Genomic DNA, 24,379 nt, shown 5'->3' with positions numbered 1-24,379 from the left:
TATGTATGTATATCAGCTAACGAATGCCTTCTCTATATACAAAAGAGCAAAGTTGAAATAAAAAATCAATATGGATTCTGACGGCCTAAATTCGTGCTTAAGCTGACAGCATCCTTAGAAACATAGTAGAAGGAGTAAATGGGAGTTGTATACTTTAGTTTGTAAAAGGCCATTGATAATGGATAGCATGTAGGGCTCAGGGCAAAATTGATTAAGTCATTGGACAAAAATTGGATAACAACTGGCTCAAGAAATAGAAAGTGTCATTATTTCTGTTTTGAAGGAAGCTAGATATCAATGTTCCACAAAGATTCATGCGAGGAGCACTCTTAATCATAACTGACTTGCATAATTTGGATTTGGCAACCAGTACCATTTGTGTAATATTCTAAATTTGAGGATGATTTGCACCAAAATATATTAAGCCATCTGAAAACTTGGATGATTTGAAGTTGCTGGTGTTAGACTGGGATGTACAAAGTTAAGAATCATACGACACCAGGTTATAGTCCAACATTATTTGGAAGTACACGCTTTCGGGGCACTGCACCTTGATCAGGCAAATACCTGATGAAGGAGCAATGCTCCAAAAGCTAGTGCTTCCAAATAAACCTGTTGGACTATAACCTGGTGTTGTATGATTTTTATCTTTTGAAAATTTGCAGGCTGGGCAGTGAAGTGGCAAGCTAAGTTGAGCATCAATAAGTAGTTACAGTATTAACGCATTGTAATAGGACAAATAAAAATGTCATTAGCATTTGACAAAAGAATCTGAGATTTGTCTGAGTAAAAGGATCTTGGAATAGATATGAGCAAAACATGAAACATAGATCATCAAAGCACTGGATTTATTTCTAAAACACAGAATTTTAATTATCGTGAAGCTATTTTAAAGTTGAATGCAAACCTGGTTAGGCTTTATTTGAAGTTCCGTGGAACTTTTCTGTTGCTCATTATCTTAAAATAAAAATCCCGCAACACCAGGTTACAGTCCAACAGGCTTATTTGGGAGTACTTGTTTTTGGAGTGCTGCTCCTTGACGAAGGCTACCTGACGAAGGAGCAACGCTCCGATAGCTACTACTTCCAAGTAAATCTGTTGGAGTATAACCTGGTGATGTGAGATTTTTAATTTTGTACACCCCAGTCCAACACTGGCAACACCTAATTTTCTTAAGGGCATAAAAGCATTGGAGAAAGTACAAGAATAATGCCAGGGTTTGGAGGGATATGGGCCGAGTGCTGGCAGGTGGGACTAGATTGGGTGGGATATCTGGTCGGCATGGATGGGTTCGACCGAAGGGTCGGTTTTCATGCTGTACATCTCTATGACTCTGACTCTAAGTGAGAGGTTTGAAACTATTTGTAAAGTCTGAGCACATTTTTAAGAAGGTGATCAGTTGATCTGAGAAAGGTCTTTAAAATTGTGAAATGGACTGGACAGGATGAATATGGAGAGCACGTTGCCACATGTAATTTGAAAACAGGATGTTGTAAATAAAGATATTTATGTATAAATCCAAATGGTAAATTAAGTGGATGGCATGTGGAATTCTCTGCAGGAAGTGGCCGGGGAAATCTGTTAGAGAAAATTTTGAGTAGAAAGAAATGTGGAAAAGCTAAGATGAGTCTGGTGTATAAATGTCAGAACAATTTGGGCTGAGTGGAACTGTTTCTATGCTCTGTGTTTAATGTAACTTCTAGTGCAGCCAAGAAGCTTTAAGTAACTAGCAATTGTTATAATTTTAAATTTAATTGTAATTAATCATAACTGTAGCATTATCAACCCTGAAATTTATTTTGTCTTGGTTATTTTGTGATACAATCAAGTGTATCCTCTACATGCTGTGTTTCTGGGGAAAAAAAGACTTTTAGAAGAATGAATGAATGGGGAAAGAAAGCATAAACTTTATTGTTCATATTTAAACAAAAATACGAGTTGAAAAGAATCACACGTAGCACTTGTAAACTGCCTCTTTATTCTTTGAACCAAACACATGCTTCTGTTTAGTACACTCCTGTTTTATTGCAGTCTGAAAAATGACTATGATGCACTGTTCACAAGTGTGAAGAATGTGGGACAGGTGGCCAGTGCAGGAATAGTATCACTGTGTGCCGATCTCAGAATAATACAAAGATTGTTTGGGAATAAATTAATTCACTCTAGATAGCTGGAAATAACTGCTGCAAGTATATTGACTAGCTGTGGCGAATCCACAGGGAAGCAGAGGAGTGACTATTTGTTCAGACACATCCCACAGGGAAGGGGTGTAGTCACTATTCCACCTATTAGCTGCATGAGTCTAGAGGCTTTCTTCTGCCATAAGTACAAGAGAGGGATATATCAGAAATACACATGGGAAAGATATGTTATCTGTCTTGACTCTGTTTTGAAATGTTTTCTTATTGTCAGAAATGTGCCATTATAATTGTAAACCTCTTTACGGAGTCAATTTTTAGAATCGATTAGCCATTAACAAAACATCATTGTTATTTAATTTTTTTAAACAGTTCTTCCTATAAATATAGAGCACAGGAAAATGATTCCAGGACTTTGCGGGAAAGCTGTCAAAACTGTAATTGAATGCAATCATTTGTTAGTTAAGTATGATTTGTTTTCCAATTTACTCTGCTTTTGTGAAGACATATTTTGTTAAAATGTGCTGAAAGTTAAATGTGACTGCGAAGAACTTGTGTGCATAGCAGAAAATATATATTACTTTTTAAATGAAATGGCAATGCTTACTCTGTGGAACTAGGCACTATTTTGTAATTTATCCCACGACTAATTTATTATATAAATTGCATTTACTACACTTGATTGATTGAAGAAGTGATTTGAAGATTTGCCGACTAGTAAATCAGGAGTGTGATGATCAGAAAATTGGTGAAGCATTTGATTTCGATGCAAGTGTGGATCATTTGTATTGTAATTAGTAGTTTCTATCTAGTACTTTGTGGTGCAAAGTGATACAGGGTCAGTGATTGAATTGAGGATGTTTCAAACACTGTTAATTTTTACTAACATTACCAATAGTTAGTCTATTTAGTGATTTATCAGCTAGTTTTTTTTAATATTTGTTATGTATCTAAATCAGCAAGAATTGTCAAGCTGAAATTACATTTTGCACCTCGTAGCACACAGGACGTCTCACTTGCTGTTGCCCCAATCATGATTGGAATAAAACCATAAAAGTTGCTGAGGCATATGCCAGAACTTTGAACTAATGTTGTGAAATTTCAAGCTTCAGCTGTAACTCTATATGTTTTGATCTGAAAGTCTGAATGGAACATCACCTAATGAGCTTGTTCAGACTGACACCTCTATGCCAGACAGCATCATTGCCTGGAAGTGCCAAAGAGGAACCAACCAACACCTGTTGGTAAGGGTTCCTGATAGTGACTTTTTTTTCTTTGAAGAAGGCTAAGGGGATACTTTTGAAGTATTGTCTGATTTATTAAATGTGCACCAACTAGTTACAAGATTCTGTAAAGTGATTACTGGTTAATTCAAAAGTAAGGTTTTTACTATGCTGTTGTTGAATAGAGGTGTTGCAACTGCATTTCCTTTTCCTCTTTCTGAAGTTATTTTTAAAAATAACAAGTAATGAAGAAGGGTATTTAAATTTTGTAATGTACAATGTGGTCGCTTTAGCTGCAGTTTCTTTGCTGCTACTTACAAGTTAACTTCAAAACCTGAAGCTTTGGAACTGATTCTATGCCAGATTTTGGATTTTGCCAGAATTTGTGGTGGAGGACAACTTATGCAGTGAGTTGAGCCAGATTAGGTGGTATTGAAAGTTATTTTGAACATGTGGAGAGAATAGTGCTACAGAAAGAATGAAAATATAACAGTGATACCATGTTGTATCACCTATCTGAATTGCTGAGTGTTGGTTAGCTCAGTTGGCTGGATGACTGGTTTGCAATGCAGAATGATGTCAACAGCACGGCTTCCGTTCTCATGTTGACTGAGGTTACCATGAAGGTGTCTCCTTCTCAACCTTTCCCCTTGCCTGTGACACTCGGGTTAAACTACCACCAGTTTTCTTTTTAATGAGAGAGCAGTTCTCTGGTCCTCTGGATTTTATCTGAATTGTCCAAGTAAATTGATTAAATTAGAATGTGTAATGCAGCTTACATTTAACAGTGGCTGCTTTTCAAACATTTCCAGTTTTTGGACAACAGTATTTGTGTGTTCCTGTATTTGATATGAAGACAAAGTGATCGCTGGAAAAGCGCGAAGAAAATCCGAATGTCTACCCATCTTCTAGCAGTTGGTTAAATTAACCTTTTTTTAGATGTTTGTCAATATCTAACAGAAAATGATGAGTTTGAGTTTGTAATCCGGGACAAATCTGCATACTTTTTAAACCCAATATTATCAGTTTTTGTTAGGGTCTGTGACAGAAATTCAAATCTCTATCTTTTCCTGCCTTCTGATGTTATTTTAATCTATCTTCAGGAATATACATGTCCAAGATGTGATTCTGGCTTCATAGAAGAACTACTCGATCACGTACCAAGGTAAACTACATCTTTGTACAGCAATGTCATAACCAGGATTTCATTATTTTTAATAAACTATTTCAAGAAACCTTTGTAACATAATGTTCCACATGCGATGAGATTGCAAGTGGATTGGCTGAAAAATGATAATGATGATAAAAGCTATGATATACAGCTATGGGTATCAGAATGAAATCTAGCAGAGTGTATTTGTGAATGATTGGCTGCATTTTGTTTGGCACCGAAAAAAGAATTGCAGAGAATAAGCAATGTATTGCATGCACAATGAAATGTTATTAAGTGCTGAACTTTATCGAAAGTACATTAAGAATGAGCACTGTGTAGGCAGGGATCCCCAATGCTTTATCTTCACTATGAACGTGGAGTCCTTATGTACATCCATACCCCACAAAGATGGCCTCCAGGCCCTCCTTTTTCCTCTCCAATCGACCCATCCAGCCCTCTCCACCAATACCTCTTCTGCCTTGCCAAACTGGTCCTCACCCTCAAACTTTTCCTTCAACTCCTCCCAATTCCTCCAAATCCATGGGCATTTGGATGGGCTCCAGGTACACCTGCCTCTGTCGGCTATGTTGAACAGCCCCCCTTCAGTACCTACACAGACGCTATGCCCCAACTCCTCCGCTGTTACCCCAATGACTGCATCAGTGCAGCATCCTGAACTCGAGCAGTTCATTGACTTTGCCCATAACTTCCTTCCAGCCCTCAAAGTCGCTTGGTCCAACTCTGATATCTCCCTCCCTTTTCTTGAACTCTCTGTTTCCATCTCCAGCGACAGTTTCCAGAAGGACGTTTACTATAGACCCACCTCCGCATCTGCTCGGACGAGGAGACATTCCACTCCCAAGCATCCCAGATGCCCACCTATTTCGAACAGCATGCTTTTCCTCCACTGCACTACCTCCATTCCCCGTTCCATTGCTCTAAATCCACTCCCCCACAAATGCAATAAAGACAGAGTCCCCCTTGTCCTCACCTACCACCCTACCAACCTCCACATCCAAACCGTCATCTTTAAACACTTTTGCCAACTCCAACGAGACCCCACCAAGAACATCTTCCCCTTCCCATCCCTTTCTGCCTTCCAGAAGGACTGTTCCCTTCAACAGTCTTTGGTTTGTGCCACTCTCCCCACCAACACCCCCTGAACCCCTGGGTACCTTCCCCTGCAACCGGAAAAGATTCAAAACTGCCAGTACACCACCCCTGTCGTTTCCATTCAGGGCCCCAACCAGTCCTTCCAGGTGAGCTGGATGTTTACCTGCCTCTTTTTCAATGTCATTTACTGCATTAGGTGCTCCTGATGTGGCCTCCCCGATGCAGAGAAGACCACCATGTAAACTTAGGGAACAGTTCACTGAACATCTATCGGGCTCGCAGGGCCATCCTTGGCCGCCTCCTCCATTGCCACAATGAACCAAACCGCAAATTGGAGGAACAACACCACCTCTTCCACCTGGGCAGCCTATAGCTCACTGAACATTGATTTCTCCAATTTCAAATAACCTCTCTTCCCAGCCCCTCCTCCCTTCCACTCCACCCTGCCACCAACTAGATTCATTCCTCCTGTTGATCAACCAAGTCATACCCTCTGCCTGTCTTCACCTATCCCCACTTCACCACCCTGCCCCCACCATCCCCTTTACCTGTAACTGCCCCCACACCCACTCCCAGTCCTGAAGAAGAGTTACACCCGAAATGTTGACTTCTCCAACTCCTGATGCTGTCTGGCTTGCTGCGTTCTTCCAGTCTCCTGCCTGTCTGTTTTGGATTCCATCATCTGCAGTTTTTTTTTTGCCTCTAACCAAGGGATCTTTTACTTGGCATATCATTAATCATGTTTGTAATCATTATAATGTTCTTTTAAAACTTATGAATGCAACTCCTGATCCCTGTGCCATTTGTTTTCTATCTTCCTCAATTTCTCAATCATGCAATGTTTGCCCTGATGCCATGACTTTGAGGTTGCCTAGTCGACCTTGACATGGAGTTTTGACATGGTATTTGAAACTATCGCCACTTGTGTGGTTAATCGCAACACTTGGAATGTTACTTCCTCAAAAAAGTTATTTGATTGTGTCTCTTTCCACAGCGCTTCTAAATTCAAGAACTGCATATTTCCTCTTTCCACTCAGCTTCAGCGAAAGTGCATAATGCCTCAAGTACTGTGAACCTTCAAGCCTCCTTCCCATTCATTGCTACATACGCCAATAAATGTGTTTTCATTAATAATATTGAGTATAAAACCCTTGGTCCCTGGACGGAATTTTACTGGCCCCAAGGTCCCGCACCTCCCATGGAAGCCTGTGCCCACAACCTGAGCCGCCTCCAGAGTTTTAGTTTCATCCCCTTCGTGGATGTAAAACGGCGGTCCCTATATCGACTGCTGTTGCACACCATTCACCTCTTTTCTCTTTATCCAACTACCTGGACACACCTTGGAGTGCTTATTTGCCACCAGGCAGTAGGGATACCCAGTGGAGGGCCATCTACATGGTAGTCCTCCTCCTTTCTCTTGGGGATCTGGGGTGGAAGGCGCTGCACGCAGCAGTCCCTTGCAACCGCAGATTGCGGTGGTTCATGAATTCCCAGCCCAACTGCTTGTTTTGTGGTGTTGTGGAGTCCGTGGACCATGTCCATATGGGGTGTGGGCATCTGCACTTCCTTTTTGGTTTTCTTAAGGATTTTATTTTCTATTTTTGGTTGTACTTCAGCCCCATGCTCCTGATATTTGGGCACCTGGTGGGGAGGATAGGTCAGAGAACCTGCTCACGGGTCTGTTCCTGGGCCAGCTGGCCATAAACAGCTCCCAGGCACTGGGCTGTTGAGGGGGTTTTTATGGCCGATTGCCTGCCCTTCTTACATTCGAGCTCAGGTCTCCCTGGAGAAGGAGCACGCAGTGTCTACCAACACTCTGGAGGTTTTCAGGAAGAGGTGGGCCCCGCAGGGTGTGGAGTGTTCTATTTCCCTCTCTGGTTCTATTTTGATTTAATCCCTGCTCTCCCTTTCACGTTTTTGATCACTTAGTATTGCCCTTTGTTGAGAAGGTCTCTGCTTGTCACTGGCCACTCGAGTGTTTCCTTTCTTCCTGGTGATGGAATATGAATAACATTTTCTGCACTCATTTTTTTTCACTGTGTCCTACACCTGTACACACAACATGGGTGCTGAGGAATAAATAAACACTACCGCTGTTAGACGGTAGTGTGAGGATTTTTAAAAAAAATTTAACCAGCAACAATTATTGCTGCGTGGCAGTTTTTAAAAAAAAATATTATAAACAGGGGATTCAGAGACTCTCCTCGTTCTAGGGACTGACTCTGAGCTGGCTATTTTTAAAAAAACCCTTGGTCTGGGAAAACATTCTGACCCACTGAGCAACATAATGAGTCACTAGTTAATACTTTACTCTTGTGTATAGATCTTCCAAGTACATCTTAATTTTTGCTATGCCTGAGCTTCATCCTTCAGCGCATCCTCTGACTTCCCAATTAAATCTTTGATATGATGAATTTAGCATATAAATGGTTGAAATAATAAGAGTGACAATCATTTTAGTTGCAGAACATTTCAATTGCAGAGCATTTGCTTTTAGTGAGGGAAATTTATAGATTGAGCTGGAAATTTAAAGGCATTTGTCGACACACTTCACTCAGAATTGAGGGCTGCCAGTTTAGGACTGAGGTGAGGAGGAATTTCTCTTCTCTGAAAGACTTTAGAATTCTTTGTCACTGAAAGCAATGGGGTAGAATCTTTCTGTATTTTTAAGGCTGTGATAGATAGGTAGCTAGATAGGTTGATTCTTGATTAGTAATGAAATTAAGGATAATGGAGAAATGGCAGGAAAACATACATGAGGAACATTGGATCAGCCATGGTCCTATTGAATGATCGAGCAGGTTCTAGGGGCTGAAAGGAACAGAAATAAGCCAATTTCATGGCCTGATCAATGAATCTTGGGTTTGTGCTTATTTAAACATGTTGGTAAATCTCGGAAAGACAGGCTAGATAAATGTGACTTCAATATTGTACACAAAACCATTGTGCCAATATAATTTAATAGCACATTATTCACAGTAAGTTATACGATACAGGGGAGGTTGCTCGTCTAGAAAAGATTTAGTCTCTGTACCAGAATACATTTGCAAGATGCTTGAGAAAATACATTCGTATTTACATTTTTTACTTAATATTCAGCACATTTTCCAGTGGAGCAAATTTACTGAATTTTCATGTACCCATTGCAAATGATGCTTAACATCAATGGGCTGGAAAGATGCTGCGTTTGAAAGCTGTTTCCATCATACTGAATTGATTTATTAAAAGATTGTAAAACAGATTCATTTCAAATGAATTGCCTCGTTTTTTTTCAGAGGCCTTTTATATTCTGCAAAAAAAAATTCTTATGCTAATCTAGCTACTTTAGCTACTGTTTTCAGTCTTGCTATACTTTTGAATACCATGGAATATCCTGCTGCAAGAACTCTCCCAGAAGGTACAGTGTTATGTGCCTATACAGAAATTGTGATTGCATTTCATGAGTGAAACATTTCTGTTCTGTTGACACAGATACTTTGTAGCCAAGAAAATAATTTGATACTTTCAGAGCTGCATTTTAATTTCTGTTCAAACTGACTCTAATTTTTTTTGTCTCCTAACAGCCTTTGTGGTATTGCTGCATTATGAGCTATTTGCTATTGTGTTGAGAATTAATAGGGAAAGTAAATTCTACATATTGAACAACACTGAAAGGCCTTCAGTGTGTTGTTCATGTCTTGATTTTCCACTTGTCTTGCCTTTTCCACATTCCAAAAATAATGTTCTTTCAGACTGCATATCAAAAAAAAGCCACTTCGTGGTGAGATACTGTAAGGCACTGCAAGCATTTGTTTCTACCTTCAGGGGTGGCTGGGAGGAGTATAGGAATTGGAGGAAGGAGAACTCCTTTCTAGTGGAATTGGCTTAACTGTTGAAAGCTGTCTTTATATATTTAATTCAAATTATCTGGCTTAGGAGCTAATAAGACTCAAAAAGTCATTAATGTATTTTCCATTTTGTCCATTGAACGTTCAACTCCAGCATTCATTCTACTAGCAATGTGAAGATAAGAATGCCTCTCGTGTTGCAGCTCATTGTTTTCAGAACTGACAAGATTGTGTCATTGCTGATTGTTCACATAGTGGACGTTTGTCCTCTGATTCCTGCAAGTCAGCATTGAATGCTGGATCTCTGCTGATCTGCATAGTTTACAATGCATCTGCTTAAACTGCTGTCCACTGATAAGTTGGGGAACCCAAAATAGCAGCTTTCTAAGTATTTGCATTTTGATTGAAAGTCCTCCCTCTGTTTTCTTGCTTTTAATAACTAAGGAATTACTGAGAGTAGGGCTGATCATTTTGTCAATTCTGCTCTACAGAGTATGCTAATTACATTGCTTTTGAAGTAACATGAACAATAAAACCTTTTGCTTTAGTAAATGGCTGCCAACCTTGAAGGGTCTTGGAAGCAGCAGACAACAATCTTCCAAGGATAGGTGAACAGTGGGTCTAGAGTTTTTTCCAGGGATTTAAGACCTTTGCACAATATATTCCATTCTTCTAGGGAACTGTTGGAATTTTTGAAACACAAAAACACATTTTTTAACTGAAACTGGCATTGCTGTCTAGTTTTGACTTGGTCCCTGACTTTAACCTTGCATTTGGCATGATGAAGTAGCCTGCTTTTTTTTTGTGTATTAATCTGTAATAAATAGTTAGAAAATCTTACAAAAATTGTTAATTATGCAATATTTGGAATTCTTATAGAAATACTGAAAATGGCTCCAGTTCAACAGCTTCCACAAGTGACCAGACTCGACAGTTATTCGAGGTTGGTAGCATGGTTTTCCTGGGTTTCAAGTTTAGTTTCTCAGCACCACATAAATATCAGCTTGTGAATGTGACATATCTATTCTTGACTTGGTTTTTGATTTTTAAAAATCATTGGAAGTGTTATTCGATCATTTTGCCAAATCCCCTCTGACAATAGCTTCTTGGTCTGTCTGAGCGTTGTTACCTTTGGCATCCTCTGAAGGTCCTTCCACTTCCTCAACTACATGCTGCTCTTTGGTGGCATCAACTGACTAATGGAGGTCAGGATCTGCATTGTATACTGGTGCCGCTCAACTCTGTATCTGGTCACATTTTTTCTCTAATCTCTGATTGTGGGCAGATGTTCGCAGGTAAAGGGATGGCTAGAAAATGGGAAGCCTTCAGAAATGAGATAACGAGAATCCAGAGAAAGTATATTACTGTTAGGGTGAAAGGGAAGGCTGGTAGGTATAGGGAATGCTGGATGACTAAAGAAATTGAGGGTTTGGTTAAGAAAAAGAAGGAAGCATATGTCAGATCTCGACAGGATAGATCGAGTGAATCCTTAGAGTATAAAGGCAGTAGGAGTATACTTAAGAGGGAAATCAGGAGGGGAAAAAGGGGACATGAGATAGCTTTGGCAAATAGAATTAAAGAGAATCCAAAGAGCTTTTACAAATACATTAAGGACAAAAGGGTAATTAGAGAGAATAGGGCCACTCAAAGATCAGCAAGGCAGCCTTTGTGTGGAGCAGCAGAAAATGGGGGAGATACTAAATGATACTAAAGATTTTGCATCAGTATTTACTGTGGAAAAGAATATGGAAGATATAGACTGTAGGGAAATAGATGGTGACATCTTGCAAAATGTCCAGATTACAGAGGAGGAAGTGCTGGATGTCTTGAAACGCATAAAAGTGGATAAATCCAGGACCTGATCAGGTGTACCTGAGAACTCTGGGAAGCTAGAGAAGTGATTGCTGGGCCTCTTGCTGAGATTTTTGTGTCATCGATGGTCACAGGTGAGGTGCCGGAAGACTAACGCAGAGCCACTATTTAAGATGTGTGGTAAGGACAAGCCAGGGAACTATAGACCAGCGAGCCTGATGTCAGTGGTGGGCAAGTTGTTGGAGGGAATCCTGAGGGACAGGATATACATATACTTGGAAAGGCAAGGACTGATTCGGGATAGTCAACATGGCTTTGTGCATGGGAAATCATGTCTCTCAAACCTGATTGAGTTTTTTGAGGAAGTAACAGAAGATTGATGTGGGCAGAGAGGTAGATATGATCTATATGGACTTCAGTGAAGCGTTCAACAAGGTTCCCCATGGGAGACTGATTAGCAAGGTTAGATCTCATGGAATACAGGGATACAGAACTGGTTCAAAGGTAGAAGACAGAGGGCGGTGGTGTAGGGTTGTTTTTCAGACTGGAGGCCTGTGACCAGTGGAGTGCCACAAGGATTGGTGCTGGGTCCTCTACTTTTTGTCATTTACATAAATGATTTGGATGCGTACATAAGAGGTACAGTTAGTAAGTTTGCAGATGACACAAAATTGGAGGTGTAGTGGACAGCGAAGAGGGTTACCTCAGATTACAACAGGATCTTGACCAGATGGGCCAATGGGCTGAGAAGTGGCAGATGGAGTTTAATTCAGATAAATGCGAGGTGCTGCATTTTGGGAAAGCAAATCTTCACAGGAGTTGTACACTCAATGGTAAGATCCTCAGGAGTGTTGCTGAACAAAGAGACCTTGGAGTGCAGGTTCATTGCTCCTTGAAAGTGGAGTCGCAGGTAGATAGGATAGTGAAGAAGGCGTTTGTTATGCTTTCCTTTATTGGTCAGAGTATTGAGTCCAGGAGTTGGGAGGTCCTGTTGCGGTTGTATAGGACATTAGTTAGGCCACTGTTGGAATATTGCGTGCAATTCTGGTCTCCTTCCTATCGGAAAGATGTTGTGAAACTTGAAAGGGTTCAGAATAGATTTACAAGGATGTTGCCAGGGTTGGAGGATTTGAGCTATAGGGAGAGGCTGAACAGGTTGGGGCTGTTTTCCCTGGAGCATCGGAGGCTGAGGGGTGACCTTATACAGGTTTACAAAATTATGAGGGGTATGGATAGGGTAAATAGGCAAAGTCTTTTCCCTGGGGTCAGGGAGTGCAGAACTAGAGGGCATAGGTTTAGGGTGAGAGGAGAAAGATATAAAAGAGACCTATGGGGCAACTTTTTCACAGTGGGTGGTACGTGTGTGGAATGAGCTGCCAGAGGAAGTGGTGGAGGCTAGTACAATTGCAACATTTAAGAGGCATTTGGATGGGTATATGAATAGGAAGGGTTTGGAGGGATATGGGCTGGGTACTGGCAGGTGGGACTAGATTGGGTTGAGATATCTGGGCGGCATGGACGGGTTGGACTGAAGGGTCTGTTTCCATGCTGTTCATCTGAGTCTATGACTCTTTGCCTCTGTTACCTTTTTTTGTATTTTTCAATACTTTTATATGTTTGTAAAGTTTAAAAAAAATTGCCAATAAATATATTTACAATCCGTAACAAATATTAGTATAATAAAAAGAAAATAAACACAAAAACAGTACAACTACTGTCTCCTAACATTCCATCTTGTTTTGAAGGTCAGTCATATCATATTCAGCCCTTGCTTTAATTTCATTCCATTGTCTCCAGGTTTCAATGCATTACATTTAAAATACACATTCTCCTAATCAACTCCCTTCATGTCCTCGTCCTTTGTTAACTTATAACGGTCTACAATCATTTCAATTGTCCGTGAGTTCCAGTTTCCATCAAGTCTGTCCACTTTTGCATGTGTAATTCCTTCACCTTGCATTCAATCATTTTGCCATGATGTGGAGGAACTGGGGTGGACAAAGTTTTGAATTTGCACATCAATTGGTTTTGTCCAACAGGTTTATTTGGAAGAATTAGCTTTCGGAGCGCTGCTCCTTCAGGTAGTTTAGAGTATAAGATCATCAGACACAGAATTTATAGCAAAAGCTTACAGTGTCATTCAACTGAAAAGACATATTGAGCAAACCTGGATTGTTCAATATCATTTCAGTTGCATGACACTCTAATCTTTTGCTATAAATTCTGTCTCTTATGGTCTTATTCTCCACAACCACTTGATGAAGGAGCAGCACTCTGAAAGCTAGTGCTTCCAAATAAACCTGTTGGACTATACCTGGTGTTGTGATTTTTTTACTCAATCATTTAGGCCCTAGATATGTTAAAATTACCTCTCTAAATTGCTAGATCTTCCTCTTCTCCTTTTAATACCTGTACTTTACCAAGCCTTCAGTTATCTTTCCGATTCTTTGATTTGCTTCAGGAAAATGCTTTAGATTACGTTTCTCTAGGTCAAATTACTACATGTGTTCAAGTTGCTAAGCCAATGAGATTTGACGGTCAAGTGCTTATCTTGCATGAGCATTCGTAAGTTACTACAGTGTAGCAGCACATGAGATTCCATGGAGGAATATAGCAACCAACAATATTGCTGCCAACTAAAGGTTAATGCTCTCGCTGGTTATTTTATTTTGCATTATTAAACTAAAGTAAAATTGTCTATAATCAATCGGGCATCCCAACCCACTTTCAAAGTTCACTGGACATAGATGTGCATCAGTCCAATTGAGTCATTTGATTTGAGTTTCCAATGTCCATTGGAGAGTTACTTTGCTCAACACCTTTCCTCTAACAAATTTTTTCCCAAGTTGACAAGAATGGTATTAAGTCAGCATCCTTGATAATTTGTTGGTTTCTGATCTGATTTTCTGATCTTTAACCATTGGAGGGTGTTTTAATTTTGGTGCTATCTAAGGTTGGCAACTGATGCTTTGTAGATCTTTAAACTGAACCATAATTTTACTGAATAAATCATGTATGAAGACCACATACATTGATAGAACAGAAATGTTTTCCTTTATGAAATCTGGCTCTTTTAAATCATTTGTGATTTAATGTGCAAAGTAGAGCTACATTGACAGACTTGCTTCTTAATTGAGGTATCTTTAGTTTTACTTAATATGCAAAAGTTACATTGGCCTTTATAATTCAAGTTGATATTTTACATTAGTTCTGCATATTCAATTTTTTAATCTAATATTTTAGAGCTGTGCTTTTTTATTGCAGTCCATCTGGTTTGTGCACAGTTTCCAGCTCTTTGCAATATGAACAAACAAGATACAAGATATTTAGTCACATGCTGTTGGCTAATGTGGACTTGATGTCTTTGAATTACATGGAGGATGTTTAACTTGAGTCAGTTACTTCCTTCACACAGCTGTTGCATGCTTCCATGTTTTAAAACTTAAATTTCCAAACCAGTGCCAAGTCTTATTATGCACTTTACAATGTGACCATAAGAGAGAGCAGAAGTTGATCATTCAGCTCACTGAGTCTACACTACCATTCAATGAAATCATGGCTGATCCAATGATCCTAAAATCAAATTTCCTGACATTTCCACATAACCCTTTATTTCTTTACTGTTTAAAAATGTCTGTCAAAGTCCTGTATATACTTAAAGACTCAGCCTCGGCAGCCCTCTGTGGTTAAGAATTCTACAGATTTACTTCCTTCTGAAAAAAGAAATTTCTCATTTCTGTCTTAAATGTCTAACCTTTGTTCTTAGATCATGTCCTCTGGTCCTGAATTATCCCACAAGGAAAACAAATTTTCTGCATCTACCTTGTTAAGATGCCTAAGAATCTTGTATATTTCAACAAGGTTGCCTCTTATTGTTCTAAATTCCAACAAATCCAGGCTCAATCGCTGCTCATTACTGTCTCTCCACACCTGGGATCAGTGCAGTGAACCTTCACTGGACTTGATTCCAATGTATAAATTTCCTCCGGTGAGGTGCACAAAGTTGTTTGTGTTCCTGCTGTAGTCTGACTAGTTTTTTTATATAGTTTTAGAAGCTCTCCCTAATTTTATATTCCATCCTCTCTTGAAATAAAGGCCAACACGCATTTGTCTTCCCTATTCTCCGCTGAACTGGATGCTAGCTGCTTGTGATTTATTTGGATGAGGACTGTCAAGTGCCTCTTCTATAGCTTTTTGCAATCTCTCTCCACTTGAGTAATATTCAGCTCCTTTATTCTCATTGCCGAAGTACACACGTTCACATTTTACCTCATTACATTCAATCAAGCAAGTTTCGGACTAGCTTAACCTATCTATATCCTTTTGTAGATTCTTATCAGAAAACTTGACTATAGAACATTCATTTTCCTCATCCAAATCATTTGATATATTTTGTAAATAATTGTGGCCCCAGGAATGATCCCTATGACACACCATTAGTTACAGTTTGCCATCCTGAAAACGCCTCCCTTCTCCTAATTCTGTTCTAAGTTAACCAATCCTATACCCATGCTAATTTTCTGCCTCCAGTAACATGGACCCTTATCCTATTAAGCAGCCTAATTTGTGATATATTATCAAACACTTTTTTTTTTCTGAAAATCCAAATATCCACTGCTTCCCCTTTATCCTACTTGTTACCACCTCACATAATTCTAGTAAATTTTTTGGGTATGATTTCCCTTTATGAATCGATGCTGACTCTACTTGATCATATGTATACTTAAATGCTCTGCTGTTACATTGTTTATAATAGATGTTAACATTTTTTTCCCCAGTAACAGACAGCTAACTGTTCTATGGTTACCTGTTTGTCTCCTTCCCTCCTTAAATAAAGTTTCTTTTGGCAATTTTCTAATCCTCTCACTCTATATAAAATTGAATATACAACAAGGCAAAATATTTTTGCTATTTGTAGAATGTTAGACCAAAGAGAACTTGTATGTGATACTATTTGTTCAGAGAGTTTAAGTTGATTTGAATCGGGGTTGGTTGTAAGAGTGCTTAAGTTAGCCTTACTTGTTTGTTTTTAATTTGTTCTTTAATAACCTCTGCCCAAATTACACCTATGAGACCATCTGGTAAGGACAGCAAAGGACACTGACAAAGACTCTTATTTCTGAATAACTTGCTGCCATACATCAAGGTTCACAATTGAACTTTTGCTATTTGGGTGAAATGGAAAAAGCGGACAAGCACAGAGCAGTATCTGTAAAAAGATTCATGGTTTGTAAATTTAGTATGTTGCTCCTCAAGAATATGATTGAAATTTGGAGAAATGCTTGTTTCCACATAGAGTACTATTATTTTTGGGGCATGTTTAGAGCTGAAGATTACTGTCAGATGAAATTTTGTCAAGATTAACCCAAGAAGGAAGTTTTATGCAGCTGCTAAATATAAGGAGGTGATTGTTTGATGACCGTGTTCTTAGCTAATTTTTATAAATGTTACTGGTGAAAGCAAAGTCCCAGTTTTTTTTCCATACTGTTCTCTTCTGGAATGAGCACTGCATTTGCAGCTAAGTTGTTTTTAGCTAATTAGCCTTTTAAAGAAGGAATGAAATTTAGAACTTCAATACTGGCTATTTTACATGCATCATATGCTTAAGTGCATTATAATATGACAGTTTGGCTATCATCCAGCATTTCTTTGTCTTTTACTTTTTGAGAAAAGCATGAATCTGTAACTAGATCAAGTCTCCTTTTGATTTAAAATCTGCACCTATCTTCTGTACTCTGTAAGGGTGAGTGTACTCACAATTGATAGTTAAGAACTAACACTACTCCATAATTTTGCTAAAAGACATTGTGTTCCCAACATGCGTAAGTCATTTTTGTAAGTTTACGCATAATAGACACCAACTCTGTATTAATATATTTAGGTGCAATTGCTTGATCAGATTATTCAACAATAAATTAACCCAGGAACTACTAATAAAATATATTGAATCAAGTCCATAATTTAAACAAAAATAGAATTGGCCTATAATAGGTGAAAAATACCCTGTTTTAGTTTTTGTTTATTTGCAGTTTCAAGTAAGCACACATTTATCTAAAGCGTATCAGCTTTGCCAAATGTGATATTCGATATAGAAAACATAAATTTTAACTTGACTGTTGTTCAGATTTACTGGCAGAACTGTGAATGATACAAAAATGCTCTTGCATATCAACATCTTTTTGGGACTGTGCTTTATCCATGATAATCTGAGTGCTGTGTGCTTTAATATATGCTCTTCTCTTAAACAATTTAATTTCAGCTCGAGCCAATTCTCCAATTTTTGGCACATTCTGTATCAACCATCCAAGACTTATCCCATAGGGATAGTCTCCTTGTCTTTAATTTGCAGTTGTGTGGGAAAACTATTATGCATTGCCTTTTGTAACATTGTGTAATTAGGGTAAGCAAAAACCAGCAGCTTTTGGGAATAATATAACCTTCTGTAGGAGCCTAGGAGTAGATTCCATAACCATATTTGGGAAATGTATCAGTGAGGACCAAATGGAAATTTGAAAACTTTTTTTTGATGACCAGAAAATGTTTATTTCTAATCTTCCTTTAAAAATGTTATTTACTCCAGGGTTTGGACCAGCACTTGCTATCCTTACCACAAGGTAGTTATGGACAGTTTACATTCGGCATTCTGGATGATCCCTTTGACCCCTTTTCCTTTGGAACTAACCAGACCTCAGAAGAGAATAGAGATTCTGAGAATAGGAGGGATCGCGAACACCAGTCACGGCCACGATATAGCTCTAGGCAACCCAGAGCACCCAGGTTTCCATCACGGCGTCCTACAGCACGAAATGAAGGAGTGCCAACTCTAGAGGGGTAAGTGTTTTTCTTGGAATTTTAGAATTAAACCAGTGGGGAAAAAATTATTTCTGAGGTTAAATCTTGCACCATAACTTATAATAAAGCTTGCTTTTGTGAAAATTGGGTATGAGTTGTTGCAAGGGTTTTACCACAGCAAATATATATTGAATTAAAAACATGCACTCCAAATGCTACAACTGCATTTTGGATTATATTTCTACTTGAAAATGGAGCTGCATTTTGATGCATGTGGTATCTAGGAAAACTCTATGGTGTTATATGTTGAATCTTTCAATGGAACCTATAGTTGTTTGCTTCCCACGTTGTACTTTGAAATAAGTCTCCATTCAAACTTGTCTTTTCTTTGTTACAGAATTATTCAACAATTGGTTAATGGAATCATTGCACCTACAGCAGTGCCAAACTTGGGATTAGGTCCATGGTAAGCTGTGTTGCAAAAATACTGAAAAGATTTATGAAGAAGTATGGATGTTTTGTCATTCATCATTGTGCCCATTTGAATAGATTTAGTTATCTGAAATGAGAAGTCAAATTGATTTGGAATTTATTTCTCACTTCTTGTATGGCTAAGATTTTCCTGGAGTAGTGGTGCATCTATATTATTGGTTATTATTGGAACACAGATCATACAGGAAATTAGATCTGTAAATTCCTAGGAAGATCTGAAATTTGAACTGGATACTGAGTTCTGATTGCTAAGAAATAATCAAGCTTCTAGTTAACAGTAAATTAGTACTCTTGGCAATACAGAATGTCTCCACAGGGCAGTTGTCATTGAGCTAAAATTTATTAAGTAAAACAATGCTGACAGTCTTTTGTCAGATCCATTACCATTTATTTTCTGGTTTGTTGTTTCACGGAGTTTGCATTTTCGTGGTGATTGTCCCATTCACCTGAATCCATTTTGAAGATCAAAAGGGCGAAGTGAGGAATTCTGATTTACGTTAAATACTGCAATGATTGAAAGCCATCACTGAATTGAATTGCAGAAAACATTAGCTGTTGTATTTCTAATTGTTCTCCCATGCATCTTTGATTACAATATGCTGCAGGAAGCAAGAAAACGTGCAGGAAAATATTCTCTGCAAAGCTGGAATGCTTAAAATTTGGTACATGTTGTGATCATGAGAAAATCCAAGTCCAAGTATTTTCTTAAAGCATCTTAAACAAATACCAATTGGATTTGAGATTCAGTATATATTAACATCCACAATCATCCTAACTGTTCCTGGCCTTGACTGCATGTGCACCATGCTTTAGGCTGTGCCAGCCAATGTATCCATTAATATCTACGAGGTTGGCTCGGTTAGGGGACCTTCTTGGCTGCGTACTTCAATAGGACTGTGTTGCTTTGATCCAAATAGTTAACCTTAGAGATGAATAGTTTTAAATGTACCCTTTAAAGAACCTCCTTTTTGAAACAAGTTTCTTTTATATAATGAATTGTCAAATGTTTTGGTTGATAAATCTGGAAAGACATGCTGTTGAACTGTGCAGACCGCGAGAAGTTCTCTGATTCTATTAGTTGAGCTAGCAGACCTAATTAAATTAGGATGAGAAATTAGAGTGTTGAAAAATTAATCTGTCCTTGTGAAGATTCATGTTCTAATGTATTTGTCAAACAGCAATGCTATCTGATCTGGATCATCCTGTGGAAATTAACGCTTTGCTGAGTTGCAGTTTCCATTACTTTAGCATCAGGTGAAATGGGTGAGGGAGTGGGAAGAAGGTTGCTTTCTATTTTAACTGGACAACTGACAAGACAACAAATTTGGTTAGCTTTTCCTTGTATAACATATTTTAATGTAAACTTCTCTGTGCTTTATAGGGGTGTCTTACATTCAAATCCAATGGATTATGCATGGGGAGCCAATGGCTTGGACACAATCATTACACAGGTAGTTAATCTGGTTAGTGCAACTTGTTCATGTTGGAAATATAGTAAGACAATAGATATAAGATGTGATCCTAGCAATTGACAGAAGTAAAAGTGTTAAAGCTATGTAAATATAAGTTTCATTATACACTGAAATCTTTCCAGTTCAGAATTCTAAGTTCAGCAGATCCAGCAATTCATGGTTTTAATTTTTAGTAAGTGAAAACATGGAATGTATTATATAGATTTACAACCCTCTAGATGAAGAAGTTACTTCTCAATTCAGTCTTAAATCTGCTTCCCATAATTTTGAGGCTATGCCCTCTTGTCCGAGTATCACCTGCCAGTGGAAACATCTTCTCTACTTTTATCTTATCTATTCCCTTCGTAATTTATATGTTTCTATAAGATCCCCCCTCATTCTTCTAAATTCCAATGAATATAATGCCAGTCTACTCAGTCTCCTCTTGTAAGCCAACCTCCTCGACTCCGGCATCAACCAAGTGAACCACCTCTGCATCCACCTCTAGTGCCAGTACATCCTTTCTCAAAGGAGATCAAAACTTCGCACAGTGCTCCAGGTGTGGCTTCAGCAAACTTTCCTGCTTTTAAACTCAATCCTTTTAGCAATGAAGGAGAAATTCTATTTGCCTACCTAATTAGTTGTACCTGCAGACCAATTTCCTTGTTTCTCATAACTCCCACAGAACTCCCATCTTCTAAAGGACAAGTATTTGCTTTAGTTATTCTCTTACTTTTCTATATGCTTGTAGAGGCTTTTACTTTATTTTGGTGTTTTCTCTCATTATCAAGTTTTTTTTTTTGTTTTAGTCATCTTTTACTGATTTCTATATGTTTTCACAATCTTCTATACTAAGTTGTGCCCTGGGTTCATCTGTTCCAAAAGTATAATTTTAAAGATTGGGTTAATTATTTTCATTACATTGTCAAAATTTCTGCTTCGTGTAGTAAAACAAAAATCTGCACTGTTATTTTGGATAGCGTATTGAGCCATTATCCATTCCAGATATTTCTTTTGGTTTTTTAATTCGTGTTGGTGTGCCAAGTATGCTGTTAACCTGCGTTTGTAGATTGGAAGATATGCTGGCTTTACTATATTCCAAAGAAAGTCACGTTTCTTATGCCAATCATTTTGAGTGATCAGCTGAACAGATTGTAAATACCTGCAGAACATTGTGAAAACTTTTAAGCAGCTTGGCAATTTTCTTACATTTATTCCTGGGATGTGGTTGTCACTGACGTTTAATCCGAGTCCCTGAGTGTCTTTAGAGGTGAAGACATTTTGAATCTCAGCAGTCAGTGTACTAGAGGTTGGTTCTACGGAGAGAACTGCGGGATTTTAACACATTAATGAGTAGAGAATGCTCAGTCATAGGTTTGTGCCTTGGGTAAGAGCGCGAAGATAATGCCCGTGTCCTTCCACCTAATGAAAGTTGCAGCTTTGAGAGGTGCTCCCAAGAGCCCTTAGCAAGTGCACCCTGTGCCTGTGTACATAGTGCAACGTGGTACACAGATAATGTTCTGTTTGAATACTTTAAACTTGAACTGCTTTAGCATTTACATTCTAATTAATTGTTTTCTTCCTCTAGCTTCTGAACCAGTTTGAAAATACTGGCCCACCTCCGGCAGACAAAGAGAAAATCAAGACACTTCCTACGGTAGAAATAACAGATGAGCATGTAGGTGGGTGTACTTCAGACCAGTAACCAACCACCTAGTTAATTTTTCTCCTCCATAAAATAGACCAACAAACCTGCTGCTGCGATTTCAACATACGGAACTTGTGCGATTTTTGTGAAGATTTGTGGTTCAGGTTGTAAATTTGCTCACTGAACTGCAAGATTTGTTCTCAGACGTTTCATCGCCATGCTAGGTCACGTCATCAATGAGCCTCCGTTGAAGCGCTGGTGTTCTGTCCCGCTTGCTATTTTTGTCTTGGTCTGTTGTAGTGTGTGTGTGATATTACTTCCAGTTCTTTTTCTGAGGTTGGTAAATGGGGTCTCTGAGATGATGACCAGACTACTCCGGCCCCTTAGCATCATTGTAGCCCACAAACCCACCAACGCACTGAGATAGCTCTTAATCAATGCAGCGAGCAGGAGAATCGATGTTTCGGGCATAAGCCCTGCTTCAGGAATCCGGAAGAAGGGCTTATGCCCGAAACGTTGATTCTCCTGCTCCTTGGATGCTGCCTGACCTGCTGCGCTTTTCCAGCAACACATTTTTCAACTCTGATCTCCAGCATCTGCAGTCTTCACTTTCTCCTAGCTCTTAATCAACCTAAAGGATCCTGTACCGACAAACAGCAGAATGGACATCATATACAAAGTACCCTGCAAGGACTGCAACAAACGTTACATTGGACAGACAGGCCGGAAACTAGCTACCAGGATACATGAGCACCAACTAGCCACCAAAAGACACTGCTACTAGTATCCTTGCATGCAGACTATGAGGAACACCAGATCGACTGGGACAATACATCCATCCTGGGACAGGCTAAACAAAGACATACACGGTAATTCCCAGAGGCTTGGCATTCATACCGGAACTCCATCAACAAACATATCGATTTGGACCCCATTTATCAACCCCTCAGAAAGAGAACTGAAAGTAATATCACCCACCACACTGACCAAAACATATAAATAGAAAGTGGGACAGAACACCAGTACTTCAACAGAGGCTCATTGATGATGTTACTCTGCATGGTGACAAAACGTCTGAGAACAAATCTTTGAGCTCAGTGAGCAAACTTACAGTATAGAGCTTGTATTATTGTGTGATCAAATGATACAGCTTCGTCATGTTTCAATTATGGGATGGTTTTGATCTTTCTGGCTTCATGCAAAAAAAGTTATTTCAAATTGTGTTCTGTGCAGTAAAATGGACATCCTCTTCAGATAAAGCAGTTGAACACATGAAATATTTATATTTTGGTAGAAATTGGTTTGAAACGTATGAGATTTTTTGTTTTCAAAGACTTTGTATGGCTTCTGTGTTCTGCTGGTTAACTTTCAGTAATGATGAGGACTGTTGAGGCTATGTGCAAAAGCAGCCTAATGTATGCCTGTAGACACACAACCATGCAGTCTTCACTCAACAGCATATTTTTTCCAAATCTTCTAGCATTGGGCTCTGGTTTATGAACCAAGTACTTTGCATGGAGAATTATCCAAGACATGAAAATGTTGATGCTACAGTATAATGTAGAGTGAAATAACTTATATTACCTCTGATGTCCAGTTTAATATTCCAGAACTGAATTATTTGGTTGAATACTTTGCAGAAAAGGAAAATCTAAGTCCATATGATCTTAACCTAATTTCCAGGAAATGGTACATAACGTGGAGGAGATGAAGTGTTGAGAAAAATTAAAAGTCATCTATGCACATGCTTTAATTTGATACTGCAAGCATATTTGCTTTACTTTGGCTGCTGTTAAGTGTTGAGAAAATGGTCTGATGCAAGTCATGTTGATTAGTGGTGAATTGAGTTAGAAAACAACACTAAAACAGACAAGCCATTCATTAATGCATACGATACAGCATTAAGTAAGCTCGTGCAGAAAGTAGATTTACAATAGTTAATTTAGTTTTTATTGTGGTGATGATCAATGGTTATTTGGTAAATGTAATTTATATTTTAAAAAATTGGAGCTAGCTTCCTAAGTTGTGCGTATGTTCTACCCAGCAAGATGTCGTCATGCTTGTTTTTGAACTTCATTGCTTGTATTAAACCTCAAAGTTTATGCAGCCTGAAATCTGCTTTCAGATTTTCAGTTAACTAGTATTGCCAACACAGCATTGGCAAAAAAGCATTGAACCAATCGTTCAGCCTGATAAATGAAGAAGCCAATCCAGGTGTGTGACCGAAAGATGGACTTCATGCTGGCAAAGAAATTTTGAGATTTTTGTTTTCTGTCCAGTTGGGCACATTGTGTAAATAAATCTTCATTTTGAGTAAGAGACAGTATCTGTCTCCAGGGTTGTATTGTTCTCTGCAGGCACGGCTACAACTTCTCTAAGCTGTATTGCTTGTGCAGTGTCAGGAATATGGATGTCTGGCAGCTGGAAAGTAACTTAAATAGGAGGGAAATTATCTAGTTGCTATGGTCTACCTGCAAATCTAACAAAATATGTAGAATAAAAATAACGTTCAAGCAAGAGCTTTGAAGAGTTAGGGTTCAAATTAGAATGTAGAGCACCAAAGGTTCTTTATCTGTGTAAAGACTGTGTATCATCTTATATTTATGTATTTTGGTTGTGGATTGAAATGGTAAAAGGATTGTTTTACACCAAAGGACTGAGGGAGAAATTGTACTTCAAAAAACAAAGTACTGAAACTCCTTCTAAGTCATCTTTATATTCTGCATTTTT

General features: G+C 38.6%; 1 protein-coding gene across 4 annotated transcripts in view; it reads left to right on the top strand.

Annotated features, from left to right (window-relative positions):
• The window catches only part of rnf126 (ring finger protein 126), a 91,552-nt gene that overhangs the window by 12,935 nt on the left and 54,238 nt on the right, over positions 1-24,379 (top strand). For 2 of the 4 annotated variants that reach the window (XM_087976019.1, XM_043721270.2), the window contains exons 2-7: positions 4,465-4,526; positions 10,334-10,397; positions 17,847-18,097; positions 18,456-18,524; positions 19,932-20,013; positions 21,590-21,683. In XM_087976019.1, the coding sequence (XP_087832145.1) occupies positions 4,465-4,526; positions 10,334-10,397; positions 17,847-18,097; positions 18,456-18,524; positions 19,932-20,013; positions 21,590-21,683 (622 nt within the window). Of the gene's footprint in view, positions 1-2,510; positions 2,576-4,464; positions 4,527-10,333; positions 10,398-17,846; positions 18,098-18,455; positions 18,525-19,931; positions 20,014-21,589; positions 21,684-24,379 lie in introns of all 4 variants that reach the window. The other 2 variants (XM_087976020.1, XM_043721271.2) reach the window with 2 other exon arrangements.

The sequence above is a fragment of the Chiloscyllium plagiosum genome, unplaced genomic scaffold (assembly GCF_037043375.1).
Source record: "Chiloscyllium plagiosum isolate Xiang-an unplaced genomic scaffold, Cpla_swu_hap1 HiC_scaffold_28, whole genome shotgun sequence".
Lineage (NCBI taxonomy): Eukaryota > Metazoa > Chordata > Chondrichthyes > Orectolobiformes > Hemiscylliidae > Chiloscyllium > Chiloscyllium plagiosum.
Note: the sequence above shows the minus strand (reverse complement) of the source record. Positions and strands in the feature narration are given on the sequence as shown.